The sequence below is a fragment of the Protopterus annectens genome, chromosome 5.part1 (genome assembly GCF_019279795.1).
Source record: "Protopterus annectens isolate FY-2018-M chromosome 5.part1, PAN1.0, whole genome shotgun sequence".
NCBI lineage: Eukaryota > Metazoa > Chordata > Ceratodontiformes > Protopteridae > Protopterus > Protopterus annectens.
In genome coordinates, this window is record NC_056736.1 from 563743443 (window position 1) to 563770059 (window position 26617).

General features: G+C 45.4%; 1 protein-coding gene across 3 annotated transcripts in view; it reads right to left on the bottom strand.

The window, feature by feature from the left end:
* SAP18 (Sin3A associated protein 18) overlaps positions 1–26617 on the bottom strand; it is a 235448-nt gene that overhangs the window by 183387 nt on the left and 25444 nt on the right. For all 3 annotated transcript variants that reach the window (XM_044073182.1, XM_044073184.1, XM_044073183.1), the window contains exon 2: positions 18849–18958. In XM_044073182.1, the coding sequence (XP_043929117.1) occupies positions 18849–18958 (110 nt within the window). The remainder of the gene's footprint in view (positions 1–18848; positions 18959–26617) is intronic.

Genomic DNA, 26617 nt, shown 5'->3' on the forward strand with positions numbered 1-26617 from the left:
GGGGCAGAAGGTGGGTAGATGAATAGACTGGTTTAAGGACAGATCATTGACCGTCTTCTGCATAAAGGAAGGGTTAGTTCTTAACATTACCCTGTCCTTGTGGAAGGTAGTGTATGGAGGGCAGGCCATTAGGGCCTGTAATTCATTCAGTCACCCTTCTGGCTTAAGTTATGGCCACTAGCAGGACTATCTTCCATCTGCACATTTGCAGAGCAGCTGTACTAGCCGGTTCAAATGGAGACAGAGTTAGTGTTTCCTGGATGAAGTTTAGGTCCCATGGTGGTGGGATGGGTTTTCTTGGTGGTCTGATGTGTAAGACCCCTTTTAATAATAGCTTCACATTGAGTCTGGCTAGCAGGGGAGGGTCTAGAGGCAGGCAGGTTGAGATTGCTGAAAGGTGGACTTTCAGTGAAGAGTGAGAGAGTCCCCCTTTTATTAGTCGACACACATAGGCAAGAACTTGGGGGTGGGGGGGGATCTGCGATGTATGGATCCCTGCCCTTGCCCAGACACCATTTTGAAAATCTTTCCCATTTAGCAAAGTAAGATTTTCTTGTAGTAGGTTTCCTGGCCTCCCTCAAGACTGAAACACATCCTCCGAGTAGTGGTGCCTGAAGGGAATTGGACATTTATCACCCACAGTGTCAGTGAGAACATCTGCAAATGTGGTTGGATGAGGGTTTCTTTTGTTGTGTTAGAAGGTCCACCTTGTGGAGTAACTTGCGGCGATTGCCCTTGGCAAGTTTGAAAAGTAGGGGGAACCAGTGCTGCCTTGGCCAGTAGGAGGTCACCAACTAAGTTTTTGGTTGGTCTCTCCTGATTTTCAGGAGGACTTTTTGAATTAATGGGAAGGGAGGAAAGGCATATAGAAACCTTCCCTTCCATGAAATGCTGAATGCGTCTACTCTCCAAGCTAGTGGGGAGTAGGTCTGGAGTTGCCTGTTCTAGGGGGAGGCAAACAAATCTACTTGGTGTGCCCCACCGGTGGAAAATATCTAGAAAGACACTCCTGTCCAGCATCCATTTGGGATTTGAAGAGGATGCCCTGCTGAGAAGGTCTGCTCGTTTGTTGTCCTGCGAGGGGATGTAGGATACCTGCAGGGACAAGTTGTGAGGCTAGGTCCCAGATTAGCAAGGTTAGTCTCCAGAGGTGGCATGCTTTTGTCCCTCCCTGCTTGGTGAGGTACCACATAACTGTGGTGTTGTCTGTTATTATTTGAAGAACACCTGGTTGTAGTGGCTTTCAGTGCCAGAAGGACAGCTGTCAATTCCCTCACGTTGATGCATTTGTTCTTTAAGGAAGGGTGCCATTTTGTTTGAACTCTGTAACTTCCCATTGTGGCTCCCCATCCTAAGTCTGAAGCATCAGTATGTATGAACTGGCTTGGGAGAGAGCTACAGCGGAAGGCCTGGATTCAGCTGAATCCACCATTTTGATTCTGACTGCAGGCAGGGCAGGAGAGTGATTTCTTGCTCTTGTGGATGTTGGTGCTGTGACCATATATTTTTTTAGACACCACTGTAGCTTTCACATGTGCATTCTGGCCAGTGGTAGCATGGGGATGGCGGCTGCCATTAGACCCAGGGTCCGTAGGAATTGCCTTGCAGTTACTTGCTGGGACTGCAGCAGGGCTTTGAAGAGGGTAGTCAGGGAGCTGACCTTGTCCTGGGGAAGAAAGGTTTTCATTATGTTTGCTTTAATCCTACAACCCAGAATTTTTTTTTGTCTTGTTTTGGGGTCAAGGAGGATTTTGGGAAGTTGAGGGTGAACCCCAGTCTTTGGAGTAGGCACATTGTGAACTCGAGATGGATTAACAGGATTTTCTTGCAGTCTGCTAAGATCAGGATGTCATCCAGGTAGGGGTAAATCTGGATTCCTGGTGTTCTGCAGTAAGCTATGGCAGTTGCCAGACACTTTATGAACACTCTGGGGGCAGTGGACAAACCAGAGGGCAATGCAGTAAATTGGAAGTGAGAGGAGGGTCTAGAAAACATACAGATTTTCTGTGGGAAGGTAGAATGGGTATGTGCAGATAGGCTTCTTTCAGGTCTAGTGCGGCCATGAAGGCCTGGGCTGGTATGACAGGGAGTAAATTTGGTATGGGACAACATTCTGAAGGTGGGCAATTTTAAGAATAGGTTTAAGAAGAAAAGATCTAGAATCGGTCTCCATGGTCCATCTTTTTTGGGGACCAGAAATAGTCTTGAATAGAAGGCCTTTCCTTCCTGCCATGGAGGACAGGTTCTATGGTGCCAAAGTTCAGAAGGTCTGTCAGAATCTGTGGGAAGAGGGGCGTCTGATTTTTTTTTTTTTTTTGGTGGGGGGGGGGGGGGACAACCCTTAGAGTGGCCTTTCTTACTAGGAGAGGAAGTATCCTTTTCGAATATTAGCCAGAACCCATTTGTCTGTGGTGATGGTTTTCCAAAAGGGGAGGCAGTGGGAAAGGTGGGCAGATAGGAGGGCAGGGCACTCACGCATTGTTGGGGCCCCCTCTATTGTGAAAGGGCTGTCTAGAGGGGGGCTGAGAGACAGCTGGCCTGGAAAGGGTGCGTCTTCTAGCCCCTCATCTGAGTCTGGAAGAGGTAGGTCCAGCTGGGGCAGGGTTTCTTCTGACAAAGGCTGCTTTCGCAGGGTAATTTCTGTAATATTTAGGAATAGGAGACAGCAGATGATGCCTGATGTCTTGTAATTCCTTACTCTTTTCCTGCAGATTATTGAGTAGGTCTGCTGACCGTTTACCAAACGGTTAGGGTACAAAGGGGCATCTAAGATTTTAGACTTGGAAGTCTTCTGGCAAGTGTTGCAGACAAAGCCAGGAATAATCTCCAGAGTACAGTGGCAGATGCTGCAGACCATGCACAGGGCTCTGCAGCATCATAATGGCATCTAATATAGAGTGTCTGGCGACTTGAGCAGCCAGAGAGAGTTTGGAGAGGTCAGACTTAGGGGGGCAGTCTGGAGTAGCAGCCAGCAGAGTAGTGGCTTGAGAGACCAGGTCTAGAGCATATTTGGACATATGGGTTTGACAGCTGATGGTTCTAAAGGCCAATGTGGAAGAGGTGTAAACCTTCTTTCCAGTTCTATCCATTGTTTTGCTGTCTTTGTCCATAGGTAAGAGAGGCAGACAGAATGAATCTTGTTTATCTGGTGAAATGGCAATCACAGCACGATCTGCCAGGGGAGGTTTGACTAGAAATTTCTGGTCATCAGGCACCTCGTAGCAGCAGTCTGTTCTCTTAGGGGCAGGTGGCTGAGAATCTGGTCTCTGATGCTGATGAAAAGGCATCTAAACAGGCAGGAATGACAGCTGGAATGGCTGACAGGCATGGTGATTCCACTTGCAGTTCAAAACACCTTTTTTGAGCTTCAGACATTTGTGAAGTGTCCCATTTAAACTATTCCTTCATTTTGGTTAAGGTTTCCCCCCAAAGGTGATATCCTCTGGAGGGGAGACGATGGATTCTTTGGCTCGGGAATAATACACTTAATAGCCTCTCAAGAGTAAGACATAGATTCATCTGAAGATGAATAATAGGATCATAGGAAGTTATTAGGCTATTGACCCTGAGGCCCTTATAAGCCTAGCCAAGAGTTTAGTCCATGCATAAAACAAATCAGCACCCGATGCCCCAGCAGAGACACACAGGTGGAATCCCAGGGATGTATTTTCTATTTCCCATCCAGTTATCCAGATTGCGCTTAAAAAGGGGTAAAGAGGTATATGATCATAGGAGTCTCTTGCTCTGCTTCCCTGTCTAGTGAGGTAGGTGGTGGAAGAGGAGAGGCAGAGGCAGGCCTAGAGCGGAGGAGAGGAAGAGTGGCTGGAGAAAAAGGCTGATGGCCATAAAGGCCTGCATCACAAGTGAGGTCAAGGACTGCCAGTCAGGTAGGCCTTTGCCGGGTGTAGCCAGAGGTTTGTTTTTTTTTTTTTGTTTCTTTCTAACTGGGGCAGACTTAGGCATAGGCCTGGAATCGGATGCCTGGCTAAGTGTAGCTGTGTCAGGTAGAGGAATCCCGGCCGGAGGCCCAGCTGTGTCTGGTTCCCCCTCGACCTCAGCGGAAGCCAATGTCTGGGTTAGCTCAGGGGACGTGCTCGTCAACCGCGAAGCGGCTTCCTCAAAGGTCACCGTAAAAGTCAACGGATCTGTCGGACGTCCCTCAACTCCTAAATCGGTAGCTGGCAGGGCGTCTTATAGCCAAGTGGCACTGAAAGAGTCTTTGGTTTTCTAAGTAAAGATAAAGTGCAACCAGATGGCTGCACAGGGTCTTAGGAACGAAAGATTGGTAGAGTAATGGTTGTGATAGTGTTCCTGGCCTAAGCAAAAAAAAAACACAGCAGCCATGCATGTCTTTATGGGGTAGCTGGCACCCGCATTGGCATTTGCCCATTTTTGCTGACATCGGCTAAAGATTACTACAACAAACCAAGCTTTAGCTAGAGGTTAAAGAAGAAAACCTCAACGGGGTGCTTAGCTTTAAGACGTCTTGCGGTGAAGGAGCAAAGCACACGATGAGACAAGTCATCTGCAGCTGAAAAGTTATGAGGTCTGTGCATGCAGACGTCACATTTAAGGTCCCTGGTTTATGACCCTATGCGAGACGTCCCACGCAACTACAACAGCCAAGCTGAAGCTTTTGTATAGAAGCCAACGTACAGATTGCCTGAAGTGGAAAATCCCACACAAGACTACTACAAACATAGGAATAGGACATCCACTGTTGTCTTGGTCAGAAAGGAGCCACCAACATGATCTTTAGAGAGCCCTTTTAAATCTTCAGAAAGATCCAGGATATCAGTTGAAAGCACAAAGGAACATGCCTACTAAGGAAAAGAAAAGGCATCCATCTTACAGGCCTTCTTGCATGGAGTTCTGGAGCAGAATTCTGTTAAATGTTTGTTCTGCATGGAAGCAAAAAGATCCATTTAAGGTGTTCCACAGTAGGATCAATTCATGGAAATCCCCTTGATTCAATTTCCATTCGTGAGGGTCTGTCCCGGCCCTGCTCAGCTCGTTTGCCACACAATTTAGCTTGGACAATATGCAAGATGCATGGACAGCAAGACTGTGGTGAAAAGCTATATACCGGGCTGTCATGCCTACTCTGTACAGATGGCAAGATCCAGTTCCCCCACTGCTTGTTTATGTCTGTAAACTGAAGTGATCCCAAATACCATAGATGATTAAGGGCATTTCCAAGTACCAGCACTGCTTATATGTGTATTTTGACCTATTATTTTATATTCTAAAGACCCAGCATGTTTATCCCCGTAGACACTGCTGCTCCCCAAGCAAAATCCCAGGTGTCGGTCATGAGCAACTGTTGCAGCTAGAAGGGAGAATGGGAGACCTGGATTCTGTCAAAACTACTCTCTCCATCAAAAAGACCTCTCTTTTCACAAACCCCAAAACTGGAAAATGGAATGTCAGGGGGTTGCAGATGTTGGACCATGTAGGATTTCATGTACTACTGAATATTTCTCATATGGAATCTTGCAAGAGGAATCAAGAAAATCACAGAAGCCATGAAACCAAAAATCCTGAGAAATTTCCTGGCTGATATAGTTGTCAAAAGTGGAAGCACTCAGGAAATTGATACAAAAGCAGCAACTAACAACAACAACAAATGATTATTATTACCACCGTTATTATTACTACTACCACCATTATTACTATTATTAACAAATCCTCCTCAATACCCATTTTTTAACCAAGTAGGTCCACTGGACACACGGGCAAACTAAGAGCATTGTCTGGTTAACAGACTTGCTCAAGGTCAGACAGTAGGCAAATGGGTACCGAGAGAATTAAACCTTGTACATACCACAGGAACTACAGCTCACACCCTTAACCCTATGCTCTAACTGCTATAGATGGGATACAGCTCTCTCTTTTCCTGTGGAAGAAACACTCTGAACTGAGATGTCCTGGAGACACCACAGGAAAACGAAGAGGAGGAGTCAAACAAGACTTTTGCATGTTCTCCTGAAACCCAAGTTTGTGTAGGAGATACCTGGCCCACGGGAGTCATTCATGACACTTTTGAAAAAGACTCTGCAAAGAAAAGCAATCAGTCTAAACAAAGAAAAATGTGAATATCTTGCTGTCTGAAGAAGACTACCATATGAGTAAGACACACTGGTCTAGTCACTGCTCCAAAAAGTATTCAACACAGAGAATGGAGAATGTACCCCAGACACAGAAATCTTTAAGAAACATCTGAAATCTGGATCTATAAAAATTTGATGAATTGCATCTTCTAAATTCAAGGTCACAAAAAAACTCAAATGGGGAATAAGATGCAACAAGTTATGAAGACAGAACATTTTGAATTTGGGTACTATTGCAAAACAAGTCGAGAAGGGAAAGATTCAGAACGAGTCTCCAAGAATTTGTTTTCCTTGGCACCAGAAACATTCTTGAATAAAACCCTTTTCCTGACTGAGGAGGAGACACCACTTCTACCCCCCCCCCCCAAAGTAGATGCAGAATGACAGGAGGGAAAAAGTGAAGTTTGGTCTGACAGATGGGGGAGAATTCCTTAAAAGGAGGAAAGAAACTCCCATTGCCATATGTAACCATAATAGTTAATCTGTCTGAAGCCATCTGTTGCCAAACAGAGACCTTGAGGTTCAGACTTTCTGGATTGGTGGGGGGGGGGGGTCCTCTACATAGTCATTCAGACTTATTAGACCGTGCTTTGTTCCGAGTGGTTCTTTTGTTTTTGGAACCTCCATACCATTGCTTTTTAATATTTGCTTACCTTACCAGCAGCTTTGAAGAGCATTCCATCATTTAGCCTGCACTGTGTTATCCACTACAAGATCTTATTTCCTATGCAAAGGAAGAATGGGACAGTGGTTTCTGCAGAACAAGTATGTTAAAGCTTTATGTACCAGTGAAGTTTCCTCCTGTGTAAGCGGCGCACCACTGGGATGCAAAATGCCATGTTAACCCAACAGTCTGAGCAGGAGGGAATGTTTTGGAAGTACAGAGTCAAAAGGAATACACGGTCCACCGTGAAGAAGGCTGTGGAAAGGGTGGCGTCTAGGCATGTCCCCAAGAAAAAGTTCCTTGATGGAGTTAGTTTGATTGGTTTTAAATTTCTGTTGACAGTCAAACCCAGACCTCTGAAACAATTCAGGGTGAAATAAAAGCCTTGAGAATACTCCGTTTTGAATCCACCAAGATGAGATCATCATCCAGGTAGGGGCAACTCTAAATGCCCTTTGTTCTGCAGTAGGCAATTACTACAGTCAGAGTTTTATGACTACTGTGGGAGTAGGCAAGCCAAATGAAGGATGTGAACTGGAGGTTCCCCCACAACTGCAAATACAAGAAATTTCATAAGAGTTTACAGACAAGTACTAAGCTAGCTGCCCTTGTGGACCATTTTAAGCTTAACCAATTTCCCTTTTCAAAAGTGAGCATCAAACCCTGTACCTTGTGTCTGTAAAATAGAACACCCTAACCATTATACCAACTGCCAATACCAAAACTGTCTTTCTGTGCATTTTGGCAATGTGAATATTCATCATCTTCTTTCGGCTGTTCCTGTTAGGGGTCGCCACAGCAGATCACCCATTTCCATTTGTTCCTGTCCTCTGCATCTTGCTCTGTCACACCAACCACCTGCATTCCCTCTCTCACCACATCCATAAACCTTATCTTAGGTCTTCCTCTTTTCCTGTTACCTGGTAGCTTCATCCTTAGCATCTTTTTCCCCAATATACTCAGCATCCCTCCTCACCACATGTCCAAACCAACGTAATCTTGCCTCTCTGGCTTTGTCTCCAAACCTTCCAACCTGGGCTGACCCTCTAATATACTTATTCCTAAATCCTGTCCACCCTTGTCACACCCAGTGCAAATCTTAACATCTTTAACTCTGCCACATCCAGCTCAGACTCCTGCGTTTTTGTCAATGCCACTGTCTCTAACCCATATAACCTAGCTGGTCTCACTACCCTCTTGTAGACCTTCCCTTTCACTCTTACAGGTACTAGTCTGTCACAAATCACTCCTGACACTCTTCCCCACCCACTCCATTCTGCCTGTACTCTCTAAATTTCAGCACAAGAGAGAAACTTATTTAAGTAGAATAAACCCAGAATGGGTCTCCATGAGCATTCTTTTCTTGGGACCAGAGTCGTTAGACCCCTAATATTCTTCTCCAGCTGGGACCATCTCTCTGGCTTCTGACCACATTTCGTTGAACACTGCAGGAATAAAATCTAATAGACTGATGGAACAGGGATCAATGTCACTGCACTTTGGAATGTTTACTTGCTATTCCCCTTTGAACCCCCCCCCCCCACCATACATCCTGCTTAGAATATAAAGGCCAAAATTTAGCTGGGTAGCTTGGGTGAAAATGCTACGAGAGTTAAAAAAGAGCATCACTGTCCAGGGTGCATTAAGATCATCGGTTTTTATATTGTCTATAAAGGGCCAAGTCATCAACCAAGTAGGTTTCTGAAAAGCAGACCCTATAGCTGCTTCTCTATGCAATACATCTGCATCACCACAACATTTTTTGAAGTGCTTGGTAATCTGAACTAAAAGATCACACAATTCAAGCATCTCCTGCTTCAGATCCTCACCCTGTATTTCCTCTGCTGAAGATGAGGGCTAAGGCAGAGGGGATACAGGATAAGGCAAAAGGGATCTTTACCAGGCATCTTCTCTACGGAGGATGAGGGCGGAGGCAGAGGGGATCCCCTATCCTGCATCACCCTCTGCCTTAGCCTTCATCTTCAGCAGAGACAGTCAATAGGAAAGTGGATCTGCTGGAAAGACAGGCTAGCAGAAGTGCAAACCTTTTTTCCCCCAAATCTGTTGAATATTCTACCTTCGCTATGCTCAGGTATGACCAGGAAAGCTCTGTATCTCAGCTGGGCCTCAGCTGCCTACTGGAACAACATTTTATGAAGTGTGCTCCCAAAGAAGTAATCCTCTGGTAGAGAAGTAGGGGATAAGATGTCCTTCGTTTTGGATTCATATGCATCAGCAGAATAGTACAGTTTTGTACCTACCATAAATGTAGATGTCCGATAGATATGCAACTGCAGTCATAACATATGGGTTGTCCTGCCTCAGGCAGCCCTCGGTCGGCCGGATTCCAAAGTCTGGGTCCGGCGTCAGCCGGTGTCGCCTCCTCTCCAACGTCAGAACGGCTGGAGTATAAAGGCATCGGCCGACGCCATCTTCTTCAGTGTTTCTTGCCCCAGATGCCAGGTGCCCTCCAAGGAAGGCTAAATTTGGTGAATGGATAAACAATTCCAGACATGACCCAAAAAGAAAATTGCAGAGGGGTAGGAGGGAGGGAAAATCCGACTGCAGTTGCATATCTATCGGACATCTACATTTATGGTAGGTACAAAACTGTACTATGTCCTTCAAGAATGCAACTGCAGTCATAACATATGGGTTGAATACCATAGCCAAGCTGGGGGTGGATGGAACTAATAAAGGGATGGTGTAGCTAAAATGCCCTGCAGGACTGCCGAAGCAAAGCCTGCTCGGGATCTGGAGTATAAAGGCAGGTTGTAGTGCTTGGTAAATGTATGCACGGAGCTCCATGTAGCAGCCTCTAGAATGTCCTTTGTAGCCACTCCTCTTAGGAAAGCTGTGGATGTGGCTATAGTTCTGGTGGAGTGTGGCCTAATATTGGCTGGCACACCTTTTCCATGAAAGGAATAGCAGAATCTGATGGCAGTGTCCAATCCATTTTGAAATTGTTTGGAGATTGCTTTTCCTTGAACTCCAGCAGCATAGGCTACGAACAGTTGGTCAGACTTTCTGGTGGTCTTTGTTCTGTCCAAGTAGTAGTGTAGTTGTCTGTGTATGTCCAAAGTATGTAGCAGCTTTTCCCCCTTGTTTTGAGGATTGGGGAAGAATGTAGGCAGGTGAATGGCTTGATTTAGAGACACCCTGGAAATTACTTTTGGCATGAAAGAAGGATTGGTCCTTAGAGAGACTCTGTCCTGATGAAAAATGAGAAAGGGAGGTACTGCCATGAGTGCCTATATCTCCGAGACTCTTCTTGCTGATGTTACTGCCAATAGAAAAACTGTTTTCCAGGATAGAAATTGCATTTCTGAAGATGCTGCTGGTTCAAAGGGAGGAAGAGTTAATTTTTCCAAGACGAAATTGAGGTCCCATGCAGGTACTGGTGGTTTTCTGGGATTTTTGATATTCTTTATCCCTCTTAGGAACTGTCTTAGCAAGGGATGTGAGAACACAGGTGGATCACAATTGTATTTTTCTGAGATTGCTGAAGCGTGAATCTTTATGGAAGAATATGAGAGACCAGTATGAAACAATTCTGCCAAGTATTCTAATATCTGAGGTATGCTTAATACTGTTGAATCCTGACCCTTGTTGGCATTCCAGATGAATCTCTTCCACTTGGCCGAATAGGTCTTTCTGGTGGAAGGTCTGTGTGCTTCCAGTAAAATCTCTTGAACTTCTTTGGAAAGAGATATCGGAAGAAGTTATGGTAACCTCCAGGCTGTCAGATGCAATGTTTGCAGGTTTTGATGAAGTGTCCTGCAATTGTGCTGGGTTAGAAGCAGAGGCCATAGAGGCAGAGGCCACGGTTTGGTCCGAGTTATGCTCAACAGCAATGGGTACCAGTGCTGCCTTGGCCAGTCTGGAGCTATCAAAATGCCTGTTGGTTGTTCTGCTTTGATCTTCAGTATCACCTTGGTCAGCAGTGGTAGAGGAGGGAATGCATAAATTGTTAGGGAATTCCAGCTGAAGGAGAGAGCATCCGTTTTCCAGGCTGGAGGATGGCGAGTTCTTGTACAAAACTTTTCCAGGTGATGGTTCAGGTGAGAAGCAAAGAGATCCATGTCCGGTCTTCCCCATGCCCTTGTTATTTGTGAGAAAATGTGAGGATGCAGCATCCATTCGTGTGGATCCCAGAAATTTCTGCTCAGCTTGTCCGCCAGAACATTGTCCTTGCCTGGCACAAACTGAGATTGCAATTGGATCTTCAGACTCTAGGGACTTTTCCCAAAGAATCATTGTTAGTCTGCAGAGGGGATAAGAATGAGTGCCTCCTTGCTTGTTTATATACCACATAACAGTGGTGTTGTCTGTCCTTATTAGCAAATGTCCTTGTTGAAGTAATCTTTCGAGAGACTCGATTGCACGTATCACTGCCAACATCTCTTTTTGATTTATGTGCAGATGCCTTTCCCTTGGGTTCCATTGCCCTTGAATGCATCTGCCCTCCATGTGCGCCCCCCCATCCATGATCCGAGGCGTCTGTTGTAATGATTTGACCTGCTTGAGGTTTGTTGAAAGACACGCCTTGGTTTAACTGACTTGCTTGAGCCCACCACAAGAATTCCCTTTGCAGACATGGAATAAGTGGGATTACGTCCTCTAGGCTCTGGCTGTGTTGGGACCATAAGCTTTTTAAGTACCATTGCAGCTTTCTCATATGAAGTCTTGCCAAAGGTATCAGAAGAATGCAAGATGCCATGAACCCCAGGGCCTGCAGGAATTTCCTTGCAGTCAGCTGGGAGAGCTTTGCTAGGCCTTTGAAGTACTCTGGTAACTGCTCTTGTTTTTCTTCTGTGAGAAAGGCCATTTGTGTTTGTGTCCAGTTTGGCTCCCAGGAAAATAATCTGTTGGGATGGCAGTAGTCTTGATTTTTGAATGTTGACTGTGTATCCCAAGGCCTGAAGTAATTGAATGACATAGTCCAAGTTTGTTATCAAGGTTTGTTTGTTGTCTGCTTGTATCAGGCAGTCGTCCAGGTAGGGGTATATTTGAATCCCCTGGAGTCTGCAGTGTGCCACTACTGATGCCAGGCATTTCGTGAACACTCTGGGCGCAGTAGATAAGCCAAACGGCAATGCTGAGAATTGATAATGCTCTGTCCCTGCAAGAAATCTGAGGTATCTTCAGCAACTGTGTCCGATTGGGACATGCAGGTATGCCTCCTTGAGGTCCAGAGTGACCAGCCAAGACCCCTTGCCCAGCATGGGAAGGAGTTGCTGTAATGTCAGCATTTTGAACTTTGGCACAATGAGAAAAGTATTTAGAGTAGACAAGTCCAGTATAGGCCTCCATTTGTGTTCTTTTCTTGGAACAAGGAACAGTCTTGAATAAAATCCCTGGCCTTGTTCCTGAGGAGGGACCTTTTCTATTGCTTTTATTCTTAGCAGCTTTGAAACTTGAATGAGTGCCTCTGCCCTTTGATGATGTGGCAGGTTTGGCATGCCTTGTCTTATAGTATGGAAGTGGAATCTGTAACCTTTGTCTATTAAATCCAGAATCCAGTTGTCCTTGGTTAAGATATGCCAGTTCTTTGAGAATAAGGATAATTTTCCGCCTAAAGGTGCTTCTCTTTGAGCTTTGGTAGGCGTCATGAAAGTAAAGTCATTGTGATTGTCCTTGTGGTGCAGCTGGACTGCCTGCGCCACTTCTTTGATTTGGTGGTTGCCATTGGCGGCCCCTGTAGGAGCCTCGGTACTGCCCCCTACCTCGAGCACGCCTGTTTTTTCCCCTTTGAAACTTGTCAGTGTCTGGAAAGGACCAATTCTTTGAAGGCCAATTCCTGCTGAATCTGGGTGGCTGAACCTGGAGGAAATCTTTGACTGTCTGAACTGATTTAGCCTTTTCCTCAATGGACTTCAACACATCTTGTGCATTAGCACCAAAAAGCTTCTGTTTTTCCAGAGGTGCATCAAGTAACTTTACTTTAACATGGTCTGGCAGTGGCTGTTCTTTTAACCAAGCATGTCTACGTATAACAGCCCCTGTCATAGCTGCCCTACATGAAGCCTCCAATGCATCATAACCACACTGAAGAAAATGATTGCCAACCTGCTGAGAGTTATGGACCAGATCCTGCAATGCCTTTCTATCAATAGACTCAGGAGAGGCTAGTTTTTTCTGTAAATCATCCAGTAAATAATCCTGGTACTGAAACATATGAAAAAGGCAGTTAATTGACCTCATGGCATGGGTGGAAGAGGTATAAACTTTTTTACCCCATCTCTCCAGGGACCTTGCTTCCCTATCCGCTGGCAGTGGATTCTTGGCTGAGGAAGTAGCCACCCCTTTGGGGCCCTGTGAAATAGTTTCCAGATCCACAGAGTAGGCCTTAGAGAGATGCTTGTGAGTGTCAGGGACCCTGTAATATCTGTCTGGCTTGACAGGAGCAGAAGGGAGAGAATCAGGGTTAGCACTGGAGTCGGAGAAAACATCATCCAGGACATCCATAACTGGAGGGATAGCTAAAGGTCTGTGCTGGGGTAACTTGAGGAAGGTACGTAGCCTTTTCCTAGACTCAGAAAAGGCCTGACCCTGCCACTTAAAATGCTCCCTCATAGAGTGGAGGACTTCACCAAATGAAAAATCCTCTGGAGGAGAGGCAGAGGGAATTGACTCCTCAGCATCAGAGTCCTCAAAGGCCTGGAAGGATTCTTCTTGGGTATCTGAATGCTCAGAATCCCCAGAGGCTTCATCTGAAGAGAGGTTGTCAGCCTGCTCAGTTCTAGGCCTTTTCTCTGCAAGCGGCTGAGAACCTCTGTCTGGGTGAGGCCGAGACCCCCTGATAAGAGAGATAAACAGAGACATGATCTGTTTATCAGAAGAAGGGGCCTGGGCAGTAGGTTTAGGATGGGCCTTGGCCTGGCTGGCGGCCTTAGCACGTGCAAAGGCCTTGATAGACATGGATACAGGAGGCCTAGCTGCCCCACGTGCAGGAGTAACCTTGACTACGGGAATGGTGTTGGGTAGATCCAGAACTTCGGTTTCTGGAGGAAAATCAATAACCGGCACCGGTGTAGTCTCCGGGACCGAAGGACGCGTTACCGCTGTGTCGTCGGCCTGGAGCGGTTGAATTACCGCTTCCGAAGGGACCGAAGCACACGCGAAGGGCTTAGGAGAAATATCGGTAGAGGACGCGGGCCGCGGATGTCGGTCCCGGTACTTCCGTTTTTTTGAAATTTGTGTTGTCGGTTGTTCCGACGGCATAATATAAGCGAAGGATTCACCGAAAAAGTCTTCGGCAAATTCTGCCCGGCGCCCGAGGGTGAGCTTATTAAAGCAAGCACAGGCAGCAGAGGCCGAGATGTCGTGGTCTGGGCCCAGGCAAGGGAGGCAGTAAGAATGGAAGTCCTTATGAGGTATTTGTTTACCACAAGACAAACAATTATTAACTTTCTCAATTTGTTCTGACATCGGCTGAGACCAGAAAAAATGTTCCCCAACGGGGTACTTGGCTTTTAGATGACTTCGGTAACTGAAAACACAGGAGCTGGCCGACCGGCATTTGCGAACTGCTTCTGCTTCGGGCACCGCACGGCAAGAAAGACTGAAGAAGATGGCGTCGGCCGATGCCTTTATACTCCAGCCGTTCTGACGTTGGAGAGGAGGCGACGCCGGACCCAGACTTTGGAATCCGGCCGACCGAGAGCTGCCTGAGGCAGGACAACCCATATGTTATGACTGCAGTTGCATTCTTGGAGGACATCTGGCCAACATAAGACAGTTTACCTGGTTCTTAATCACGGGTATCAGAATGCTTGAGTTTCACCCCTCTCCTTCCAGGGCAGGACCCAGACACCTCTGGAATTTCTAATTCTGGCCTTTTAGTTTTCAAAAGGACATTAATACCTCAGTCAGCTGGAAAAGTTGGTTGAAGGCTACATGATCTAGGCGGTGGCAAGTTGTCATGCACCAATTTAGTCTTTGGTGTATTGCAGCATCTGGTACAACCACCCTAGAGGCATCAGATTGTGGGTGGGAGACAAAGATCTAAATCAAGTTGCCATGAATGTCCTCTTTGACAAGTACCCTGGTGTTCCTGTCCTCTCCTTTTGGTAATAAGATAATGAGCCTCAGAAACAGATGGGCCCACAGTGTCAGGAGGTGGAGCACAGACTATGGTCTAATAAGGTGTGTGAGATGATAAAGGGGTAACAGCCTGGAAAGTAACACCACCAGAGCCCTTGGCTAAAACAGACTCAAGGACAGAGGCTCTGAAAGCATCTCTCCATGCCCACAGTCACCAGACCCAGAAAGAGTACAGTCATCCATCAGGATGCTCCTGGTCTCTTAATGCTTCTCCCCATATCTCTTGCAAGAGAGCGAGTTATTTTTTTCAGTGGGAGGCTCCCAAAGGCCTTGGCCAATGCCATGGCAGCAAGGAAAGAGGCATACACCCCCTTTTTTGGCTGCCAACTCCTGGAGAAACTATCTTTTTTGGACTGCCCTTATAATGAATACAGCACACTGCAGGCAGGAGTCCATATTACACTTTGATAGGAGACATATCAAAACACAGACTGATGAAATCCTTGTGGGAAATTTTCATTTAAAAAATAATGCAGTTATCTTTTAGAAATATCAGTGTTTCAGATTTGGAATCAGAATCAGCCATTGCCTATAATGATAATAAAACAAGGAACAGATGGATAAAAAAAAATTGTGTACCTACTTGGCTTCTGGAAAAAGGCCAATTGACAAACCACTCTGAACTTGCATTATGTGGTACTGCACTGCAAGAAAAAATTAAAGATGGCATCTGCCAATGCACCTCCTGTACCACCAATGCCCTTGCACAGTGTTGAGACGTTGCTGAACAAAATTCAGGGGGATGGTAAAGCTACGGACATCAGGCTTGTCAGCCTTGCTGCTTGAAGGCAGGAATCCTTTAATGGACTGCAAAGTGCAGTTGTGCAAGTAAACCTACCATGGCAGTAGAAGTTTGAATGATCACTATTGTAGGTAGCCTAAGATATGGATTACATCCAGCATAGAATATAACATCCAGCCAGTTTCCAAAGCTTCAGGGCACCTTCCACACACCCAGTTAAGTCATCTCAAGCCGAGCTGCAGGGCTTGGGCACCAAGCCCTTCAGAGCTTTTCTGCCAGTGAAGAGTACTCCTCTTGCAAGCTTTCAAGGATCAATTGTCTGCCAAATTGGATTTCGGGAAGATAAGAGTGATGAACAGTTTAGCTTAAACTCGTACACCACTTTAGGCATAAAAGAATGATTAGTTCTCAAAGAAACTGTGTGTGAAAAGGAGATAAGGCTGACCCAAACAAAACAGCTTGCAACTCGGACACTTTTCTTCAAGAGGTCAAAGCAATCAGGGAAACTGTTTTCCATGTTAACTCACTCCCTCCAGTGGAGCACTAGAAGTCTGTACTGTACCTGCCCACAGGCACACTTACTGGTCAAAGAAATTTCTGAAAATGGAACCCAATTTTTATCACAGAGATTCTTGCAATGATAATACATCATACTAATTTACTGCACCTAGAATGTCTCAAAAAATCTGTGTAGTATGTTTCATCATGCAAGTGCACACTACCAACATGCATCCCGGTTTTATTTCTCTTTCCAGGTCCATTCCCTGTTAACACTCTAGTTTTCCTTTATTCACCACCACCCCCACCATTTTCTACACAGGGTTGGGTGGCATGTCAGTTGCCAATCGCCTCTCTTGATTCAGTGGTAATCTCTTTTTGACTACTGCAAGTCTTCTCTCAATCAATCCATCCATCTCGTTGCCTGATGTCCTCATTTCCTCTTGCCTTCTTCCATTATCTCCCTATTCTTTTTTCACCAAACTGTCTCCGCTTTCCAGCACATGGTCAAACCACCATAATCCATTCTCAACCTTTCTCTGCAATTGGAATTACCTTGGCTTCTGCTCTAATGCAATCATTTCTATCCCGTACAATGTATCCTACCGCTCACATCAGCCACTTCATCAAATCTAGCTTTAACAACTGTTCTGCCCTCACTGCCCAGGTTTCTGTACCATATAGTAGTACAGGTTGCACCACTGTTTTGTACACCTTGCTTTTCAGCTTTTTTTCCCATTCTTCTTTAGTCATACACTCATTTTGACACTATGCCAACTGGCTGTAGTCTCTGACTCTAGCTTTGACTCCCTCATTCAGACTTGCTGCCTTGACAACGGTAGTCTGTACTCAGATTCACCCCACATGCCTTTAGGTTTGCATTTTATTTCCCTTTAAATTTGTGAAGTTCCTGTTCAGAGACTGCATACAGCAGCTTTGTTGATCTGCTCCCTCTGACCCACTGGCAAACACAGCCCATCACTAGTATGAACAGCAGTGGGCTCAAGAGATGAACTGATGCACACCCACTCCTAGTCTAAACACTGCTTGTACTAGTGTTATTGGGTCCTTGTACGTGGCCTACACCAATTCTAGTTTCTGAGATTTTGGACCATCACACAACTGTCCAAATTAGCCTTCTTGGGACCCAGTCATAAGCCTTCTCAGACTCTAGGAATGCCCAAGTTGGAGATTCTCCTCAGCACTAGCTTCTTTTCCACCATCCATCTCACTGCAAACACTGGGCTGCCTAGATCACATCCTGATCTAAATCCAAACTCCTCATCTCCCACATTAAATTAAAGGAATATGCAAAGTAGAACATCTCACCCTCCTCCTGATTAGTAGACTCTGGATTCTAAATTGCCCTCCCTTCCTTCCAATTTGTCTCCTGGATACACAGGATGTCCAATCTATCTCTATCTTATGTCATCCAAGTCCAAGTTGCTTCTGGTCAGTGAATCTATATTCAGTGTAGTAATCATCTTTGGCAGGTTGACTGGTTTAACCTTCAGCCTTCATACAACAGAAATTTCCCCAAGTAATTCAGGCTGTGCAACTAGACACGGGGCAAACAGCAGCACATTCACTTAAGGCTTCTGGGCTTTATGGCAGGCACACATTACCCAACAGACACACAAACTCCTTCCCTCTGTTAGCATGGTTTGTTAACTTGGGTCGAATTCAACCAGGTCCTTAACCCATTTACCACTAGCAAATACCTGTGCCCATTTTTACTTGACATTAGTCAAAAGTGAACAAATCACTCAGACAATTTTTACAAGTGGCTACCCTGATATGGCACACTGTCTGTAATCGGTGTTTTATCTAAAGGATACTGCACACCATGGATGGTGTCTACAGCAGTTGGTCTTCACAACTCCCCAAAAAGTAACACAAAGTCTGTACCGCTGCCCAAGACTACATCAGCTTTGGGAGAGTGAGGTGGAAACATCCAGTATGTTTTTTTGGAATCAAGACGAACACACAGGGATTAGGAAGATTGGTCAGGATTGAACCCATCAAATAGGAACTGGCTAAAAGGAACACGCAACTACACAAAAATGATTAACACAACCTAGAGTGATCTATTCACGCAAATAGATGGTGCATGTGCATCAAAAAGTTTAATAAATAAAGAAGAGAGGATATGAGCTACTTTTGAAAAACAGTTCTGCTCAGAAGTTAACTGTGCATTTACTCGCTCAGAAGTTAACTGTGCATTTACTCACTCATTCATTTCCCCGATTACCACAATAATCAAATTTCAGCTTGTGAAGAAGTTGAAGCCTAGCCTCACAAAAGGCAGAGAAAATGATCAAAGACAAGACGCATGTTTGATGCAGGATGTGCACACACAGTGCATGCACATCTACAGAAAACCTGGAAGATGATCAATTTACCCAAGGCTTGTCTTCAGGATGTAGGTGAAAACCACACATTCACAAGGAAGACATGGACACTCCCAACACAAAAGGCAGTCCCAGCAGAGAACCAAACTGGCAACCAATCACTGTGAGGCAATGAAGCTAATAGATGCATCATCATGACACTCAACTTTGAAAATCACCAAGGCACAAAATACAAATAGAAAAAAAAATATGCAGAGAAAACAAGTGTACAGTCCATCAAGAAACTGAGAGGCTGAAGCACTGACTACAATTACAACTAGGACATACACTAATTTACTAAAAATTTTATCTTCTACATATTGAGGTTGTCTGCTTACCAAGTATAAATCTGTAACTCACTGGAAGGGACATTTCCTCTAGAAAATTCTTCCATTCTATGGTGTCTTCCAGTGTTGGTTGTGAACACTCTCAAAAGAAGTGGGCAGGTCTAATAAAAAGAGAGAGAACAAATGTTCAGTCAAATCATTTTTGGCATTTTATATGCTCTTATCTAAATGAAACCTGGTTAAACAGCAACACTAGCATTTTACAGTAGCTATAAGTACTGTGAATATTTGAGTACAAGTTAGCATTCTTCAACTACACAAGCAATGTCCTCCTTAATATAATGTTCACCAAATAAAGACTGGAGTACACCGGGTCCTCAAACCGCTTATCACAGACAAATACCTATGACCATTTAACAACGCAAGTCAAAGTAAGCCAGGTCCTTGACATGTACATACAAAACACAAAGAAATAATCAAAAACTCTTTGGTGACCACTAACAACCTAGTAGTGCAATTCTAACAGTCTTTAACTGTAACTAAAAGGTAAAGGACAGGGATGAGAGAGGCTTACTATAATGGCATGTCTTCAGAACATTCTCATGCAGCAGGGGCTACCCTACCATGGAGGATGTGGAACAACTTTGCCACTCGTAAGCAATTGCCAGATAAAAGGACTACACTAAGGCCAATAGGACTTCTCTCCTTGTTCCACCAGGTGGTCTCCATTCTCCTACTAGAGAAAATGCCATGTGTGACCATCTTTTTCAAAGGGCAATACAAGGCTCACATTACTCCTGCAGCTCATGCCAGTCATGCTTTTCCCTCCTCCCTCTTCCATACAACATTTTCTTCCCTTGCTTCTATCTAGGTCAATGATGCTTTTCATTCTAAACATTAGTGCAAGCTCCTCACTATCCCCTATCCCTACTGTGTGGTACCACTTCCTTGCACTTGCACAGAAATGTCTGCAATCCAGCCACCAAGTGTGACTGTGACCCCTTTTTCAATACCACCTCCAGAAATGGATGCATAAACATACACAACACACACTGTTACAGGTTGCATGCACTTATTCTGTGAATCATGAATATCCTCCGTTCTGTATTTTAATTTATTTAATTTTGGCTTGTAACCAATAGGTTGGCCTGAAAAATGTCCATGGATCACTGCTCTTCCCGTGGAAAGCAAATTTAAATAAAATAAAAAAAATTTACAGACTTATATTATCTGTATGTGTGTGTCTATACACATATAATGCTAACTGACACACAAAAAAAGTGTACATGCATGTATACGCGCGCACACACACACACACACCTCTTACTTGCTCATTCATGTATGTATTTTTTAATATCTAAAATAGGGCAATTTTTTGAAGGATTTCAGTAGCACTAAGGTCACAGACAAAAAGATGATGATTTGAAGCAAACAATCCACTCCCATAACCGTATGGCCTCCCAAAACAGGGGATTTGACTGAGATTGCCCCGATTATGTAAACCTTGCCCTTCATCGATATGTTCTCTAGATAAGTTCTAAAACATGCAACCAGTTACAAATGCACCCACTCTAACTCCAAAGGATAGGATGGAAGTTGGTAGAAGTGTTCTGGCAAAACATCACAGCTATGTGGTATACTGAGATGGAGCCCTGATTTTGACCCAGGTGACCGAGGTTCCAGCAACAACCCTGATACTGAAGAAACCCAGTTGGGAAGAACATGAGTGAAGGGGCATAGCTTGCCTCTCCTGGGGAAAGGTTGCTGATGTTTGGGAACGACGTGGGTTGTGTTCCCCAAATCGGGATGACTAGGGAAAAAATACTGGAGGCTCAACAGGATTAATATTAACTTCAGTGCAACATTTGGGCTTAAAGAAGAGATTAGACCCCATGAGCATATTATCTTTGGGGAAACAGATAAATGGAAGGTTGCCATACACAAGACTTGAAACATAACAGGTTCAAAACTACAGATCCAAAGAGGAACTGGTGATCCGACCGAGGACAACAACAAAAAGGAAAGTACTCCTCAAGAAAGTCTTACAAACTTGGAAGGAATCCAAGAAAGGATTAGCGTCTTCAAGTTAGAAACAACTGCCAAATGGACTTCCAACAAAAGAAAAGATAAGACAGGAATCAAAGATCTGGGACAAGTGTTCTAAAAATTAAACATATGGGCAAGTACTCAAGACACTAAGAACAAGAGCAGTAAAAATATGCTCCACCTAGCAACAGCCAAAAGAGAGAAAGTGCCCATGTGCTGTAATAAGTCTCTCCTGTCAACTGTCTGAGCAAAAGAATGTGGTCCACCCTCCCATGGTAGAATGGTCCCCAGTGATACTTGCAGGTGGAGTGAGACAGCAGACTCTTGGAAGGCTTCAATAGAAGAGGAGTCCACAGCAGGGGGAACCATGCTATTTGGAGGCAAAACGGGTGCTATAAAAATCACTTTGGTTTTGCAAATCATCGTCCTCTAGAAACCAGAAAAAAAAAAGACAAATGGAGGAAAGACAAAAAGAATCCCAGGGGTCACATCTGGTTGACTAAACCCCAAGGTTCTCTCTTGAGGGAAGAATAAAAGAAAAGAAGCTGCTGCATTTGGAGTTGGTTGGGAATGCAAAAAGGTCACAGCAAGGGCAAGGCTTCCAACTGACGCACACAGCTCAGTCTGCAGAAAACACAGCAACAGCAGTCTGCTAGAGTATAAAATTTTTGCTTCTTGCATCCTGGGAAAATGAAAGCGGAATCAATGTAAAACATCCACTCCCATAACTTCATGGCATCTTTTCACAGGTGACATGATCAAGATCTCCCTACTCCTGTTCCAAACAATTGCCATGCTGCTGGAGTGAATGTTAATCACATGCGAAGGAAAGGAGTCCTGAAAAGCCTGCAAGGTAAGATGTTCAGCCCTCATTTTTATAATGCGGACTGGCCTCTGGACAACCACATGCCTTGAACAGCCTGCTGCCAGCAGCAACCATCCTACTCTACAGCATAAGCATCAACAGTCAAAGCTGCCAGGAGAATTGGGGCTTGAAAGGGTTTGGCCAGAATAAGACTAATTTTGAAAGCCACCTTTACAGATCAGCTTGAAGTGCTAAGAGAGTATCTATTGAACTATGGGGTACTTAACACCCTCTTGCGATGCACAGCGCAAGTCACAATGAAAAATATGTTGCCACAAATACAGTCAGTGTCCAGAGGAGGAAGGCATTCTGAATCAAATGCATTACAGTCAACCAGATGGAGACATCTTTGTCTGGTGTAAGGAAAATCCTGCAAGACACCAAGCCCAGAGTACAACCTATGAAAACAGCATGCAGAGTGCACAACGTACACATCAGATGGATTTGTCAAAATTCACCAAGGACTGAACAGCTTAAGAAGCAAATCCCAGTTGGAATGGAAGTTGTCCATTATTGAGGTAGTCTGGAATCACTCACCCAGGCAAGGAAAAATCATGGTGCTCTGCAGCCTGAAAGCTACCACAACCACTGACTTGAATACGGTGAAAACTTTAGGGACTGTAGCGAGACCACCTGGAAAATGTCCAAAACTGAAAAAGTGACCATCTCCTACATGGAAGCAAAGGAACGTCAAAGACTCTGATAACTGATCCTGGAGGAGAAAGCAGCTTTAGCCTCCATCAAACAGAAAAGAAAAACACATAATCTGATGTTGCCAATCATTCATTCTTGACCGTTGGGGTCTTGGTTCTGACCCTTGGAACAGACTCGGTTGTTATATCAAGCTCACGCCCGCCAGAAACTCTCAAGCCAAGGCTATCCATACTGCCTCTCTTCCCTTCCCCTCAGATCACGTTTGCCACATAGAAAATCGGACCAGTCAGTCAGTCATGCTTTCAGCTAAGTGCTAAACATTTTCTTGACATATACCTACATATATAGATATATATTCTTTAATTCTTTATTTGTTGCCTCTCTTTCATAATTACATTATGCTGTGTTCTTGGTGTGAGAGTGTTTGTATATTCCTTCTTACCATCATTGATATAGGCCCTCCCTTCCCTTTACCTCTGGTAAATAAGTACCATCGTTGGTATTCATACTTCCCTTCTTTCTTCTCTTTACCCACTTTGGGGTCATTTTCTAAATGCCATTGTTGGTACAGCCTTCAAAACAAGTGTACTCTGCATTTTTCCGTTAGTTCTTGTGCACGTGTGTGAGGTGCGTGTGCCCTTCTTGTTTTTTTGAAAGATGGCAGAAAGAGGGAAAGGAACCACAAGGTTTAAGCAATGTGAGGAAATGTGGCAGAAAGATGCCCAACTCCGATGGGCATCTTTCATGTGTTCTGTTTGGGGGTGCCACATTTGGAAATTCAACCACTGTGTGAATTCTGAAGGGTTTCAGTGCTCGAACCCTTGCAGAGAGACGTAATAAACTTATCCTCAAGTGGCTGCTAAAATGCCCTTTTAGTAAGGCTTTGTCCGAGGCAAAGACATTCTATTCCTACATTGCTAAAAGTTCATGAAACCAAATTGATGGTCCAGGTACAGACTCATCCCTCGGATCAGACACCCAAGATACCAAAATCTGCACTGACTTCTGCTCCAGCATCAAAACCTGTCACATCCACTACAGTGCCGACAACTACTGAAAATTACCAGGACCCCTACGGCACTGACCATTTCATCTGTACCAATGATTCTCTTGGCATCAACAGTAGTCTGCCCTAGAACTCTGGTTACTCCCTCTCCTGCAAAGCAAACTACTAGTCAACCGATTACAGAGCCGAAGGCAGAGATTACACCCAGGACTAGGAACTTCATCTACAGACCCCTTCTTGGGTCAGCAATTAAGTCCACTTTCTAAAGACCAGAATCGCCCTCGGGGACGTCAGTCCATTCCACCAGGAGCCTTTCAGAGTTTGATGTAGTCAGACTAGTGGATCAGCTCTTGGCGGGCAGAGGCCTTCCTACCCACTCTATGACCTCTCTCTCACCCAGAGCAGAGGGTTACTCTCCTAGGACTCCCATTTATCTTCCTCCTCCTTCAACCTCTCGGCAGGTCTTTGAGCCCTCAGTGGTCTGCGGCTCCATCACAGCCAACCCACCCACGGGACTGATTTGGCTGCCAGCTCTGGAATCCCTGGGATCGGCTCAGATTTTTCCAAGGCATCGTCCACGATTCCTGGTGCCCTGGCAATAGAGTCTTTTCGTGGCTCCTACCCTGGAGGTGGGCTCAGAACGGGGTGCGATCCCGGTTCTCAGGTTGTCTTTCTTGGTTCTGGGCTCCCATCCCTCTTCCGGCAGGCCTGCCTTCCAGGTTATGGAGAAAGCCCTGGCCTCAGCAGGCTCACAGCTGGCACCATCCCCAGTGTGTCACATCTATGTATCCCCTGGCTCACAGCTGTCACAATCTGCTACACTGGGGCAGCGGGTACAAAAGCAGCAAGACACCTTGCTGGAGGGTCTCCATTCTTTGGACTCCTCCTCCTCGGATCCCACCCCCCCCCCCCGAGGAGCCATTTCGTAAGAGAACATGCAAGAGGAAGCACCTGGATTCTCCAGGAGAAAAATCGGTCATTGAGGATACAGACTTCAATGAAAGGGAAGGGTTCCCTCGTTCACCCCCTGAAGAGGTCTCCTTTGGAGACATCCAAGAAATAGTAAAACAAAGGGTGATTGGAAGTCCACAAACCCATCCTCCGAGGAATATGTTTTCTTACAGGCTTTTCGGGCACAGCCTTCCATGTCTTGGGTGACCCCACCTGCCAATGAACTGGTCAAACTCATCGTGCATGGAAGGCTCCCGATACTATACAGCCAATTCCCCGGAGACTGGACAAAATTATTTCCGTGCTCAAGGATCAAACTCACTGGTCAAAAGGTCTTGCAGTAGATGCAATGGTGATAGTAGCTGCCACAAAGAAGGAACTGTCCATCCTCCAAACAGAGTCCAGGACGATGGACAGATTCGGGAAGTCTTTGCTTCATCGATCCAAGCCATACGGTCCTTGAACTTTTTGGCACATTTTACGCGACTCCAAAAGGATCCAATAAATTGAGCTTTCAGAAACCTTAGCAGGAGCAGGGTCTGACGAGGTCCGTGATACGGTTCCATCTCAGCTCGCCACCCTAGAGTCGATAGCCAACTCGTCCATGCGGCTTATTGCCCATACAGCCGAAGGGGCTTCCAGGGCAGCAGGTACAGATTTTGCCATTAGGCGTCACGCCTGGATGCGCTCGTGTGACTTTGCAGACCCTTTCAAAGTCTTCCTTTACCAACACTCCTGTTGCTATTTCATCGCTATTTGGCGTAAAAGTCAAGACACACATTAGCCTGGTGCGAGAAGGACTGAGAGACCCTTTCTGCTCTGGGTATGCATTTTTCCACTCCTCCAACAACCTTACTCCAGGAATCAGTGAAGTGGAAAGATGTGGTTCAAAATGTTCCAAGAGCCTTTTCGGTACACACGTGGAGAGTATTCCTCCCGAGGCAGAGGGGGATCTCTTCTGGAAGATGCCCCCTGCCATGGCAGAGGGGGTCCCCCATAACCATGATTCCAGGAATTCTTTCTCTGGGCAACTCTACCAGCCCCCCCTGAGCAGCTGCCCAATTGCTTCCCCTGGAAGCGGTCAGGGGAAGATGCTCTCTGCACCACACAACGTGGCACACAACAGCATCATATTCTTAGGTGCAGAGAATTACTACCAGAGGTTACCATATCCCCTTCAATCTTTGTCCCAGACCACAAAAACGAATCCCAGATGTTCCACCCAGTCAGAGGGATGTAGCAGCACTCTAAACCAGACCAAATAGGATCTGAATTTTACTCAAGATTCTTTGTAGTGCCAAAAAAGACAGGGGACTGGAGGCCAATCTTAGATCTCGGTGTACTGAACAAGTTTGTTCAGCAAACAAAATTCCGGATGGTCATGGTTCAGTCTATCCTCCCATTTCTGGAGAAGGATGATTGGATGCGCTCCATATATCTTCAGGATGTGTATTACCACATAAAAATGGACAAACGCTCTAGAAGATACCACCGCTTCTGACTAGGAGCCAGTCATTACCAATTTCGAGCACTGCCCCTTAGTCTCACCACAGGCCCCAGGGTGTTCACCAAATGCAGTGGTAGCAGCTCACTTAAGGCTACAGGGATTTCATGTGTTTCCATATTTAGACGACTTGCTCCTCACCGCCCCCACCAGGCATCTGCTGCTTTCCGCCTTGGACTTCGTTCTAAGGCTTGCAGAGTTCTTAGGCATCTCGATCAACAGGGAAAAGTCAAAAGTTACCCCCACACAGGACATAGAATTCCTCACAGCAAGACTAAACACAAAATCCTGCATGGCTGCTCTTCCTCTTCACAGACTGGAGAAGCTTAGGTTACAACTACAAGTGATACTCTCTCAAGACAAAGTTCTGGCTCGCCAGGTCTTACAGCTCCTTGGATCCATGGTAGCAGCAATCACCTTACTTCCTCTGGCGAGATATCACGAGGCTACTTCAATGGCTTCTGGTGTCACAGTGGTCAATTTTAACTCATCCAATGTCCCATTAATAACCAACTGGTGCAAGCAGAATTTACATTGGTGGATGAAGCCAGAAGACAAATTATGGAGCCGCCCCTTTTCCCCCTCTCAGCCCAAGGCCACAGTGACCATGGACACATCCCTGATAGTGTGGGCGGGGGTGGCATTTTCAGGGGAAGACGGTCCAAGGCACTTGGTACCATACAGAGGCCAGTTTGCATATCAACATCCTAGAACTGAGGGCAGTGCTCTTAGTGTTCAAGCATTCCAATCTGCACTGCCTTCAGGGACAATTGCTATTCAGTTGGAAAACATGT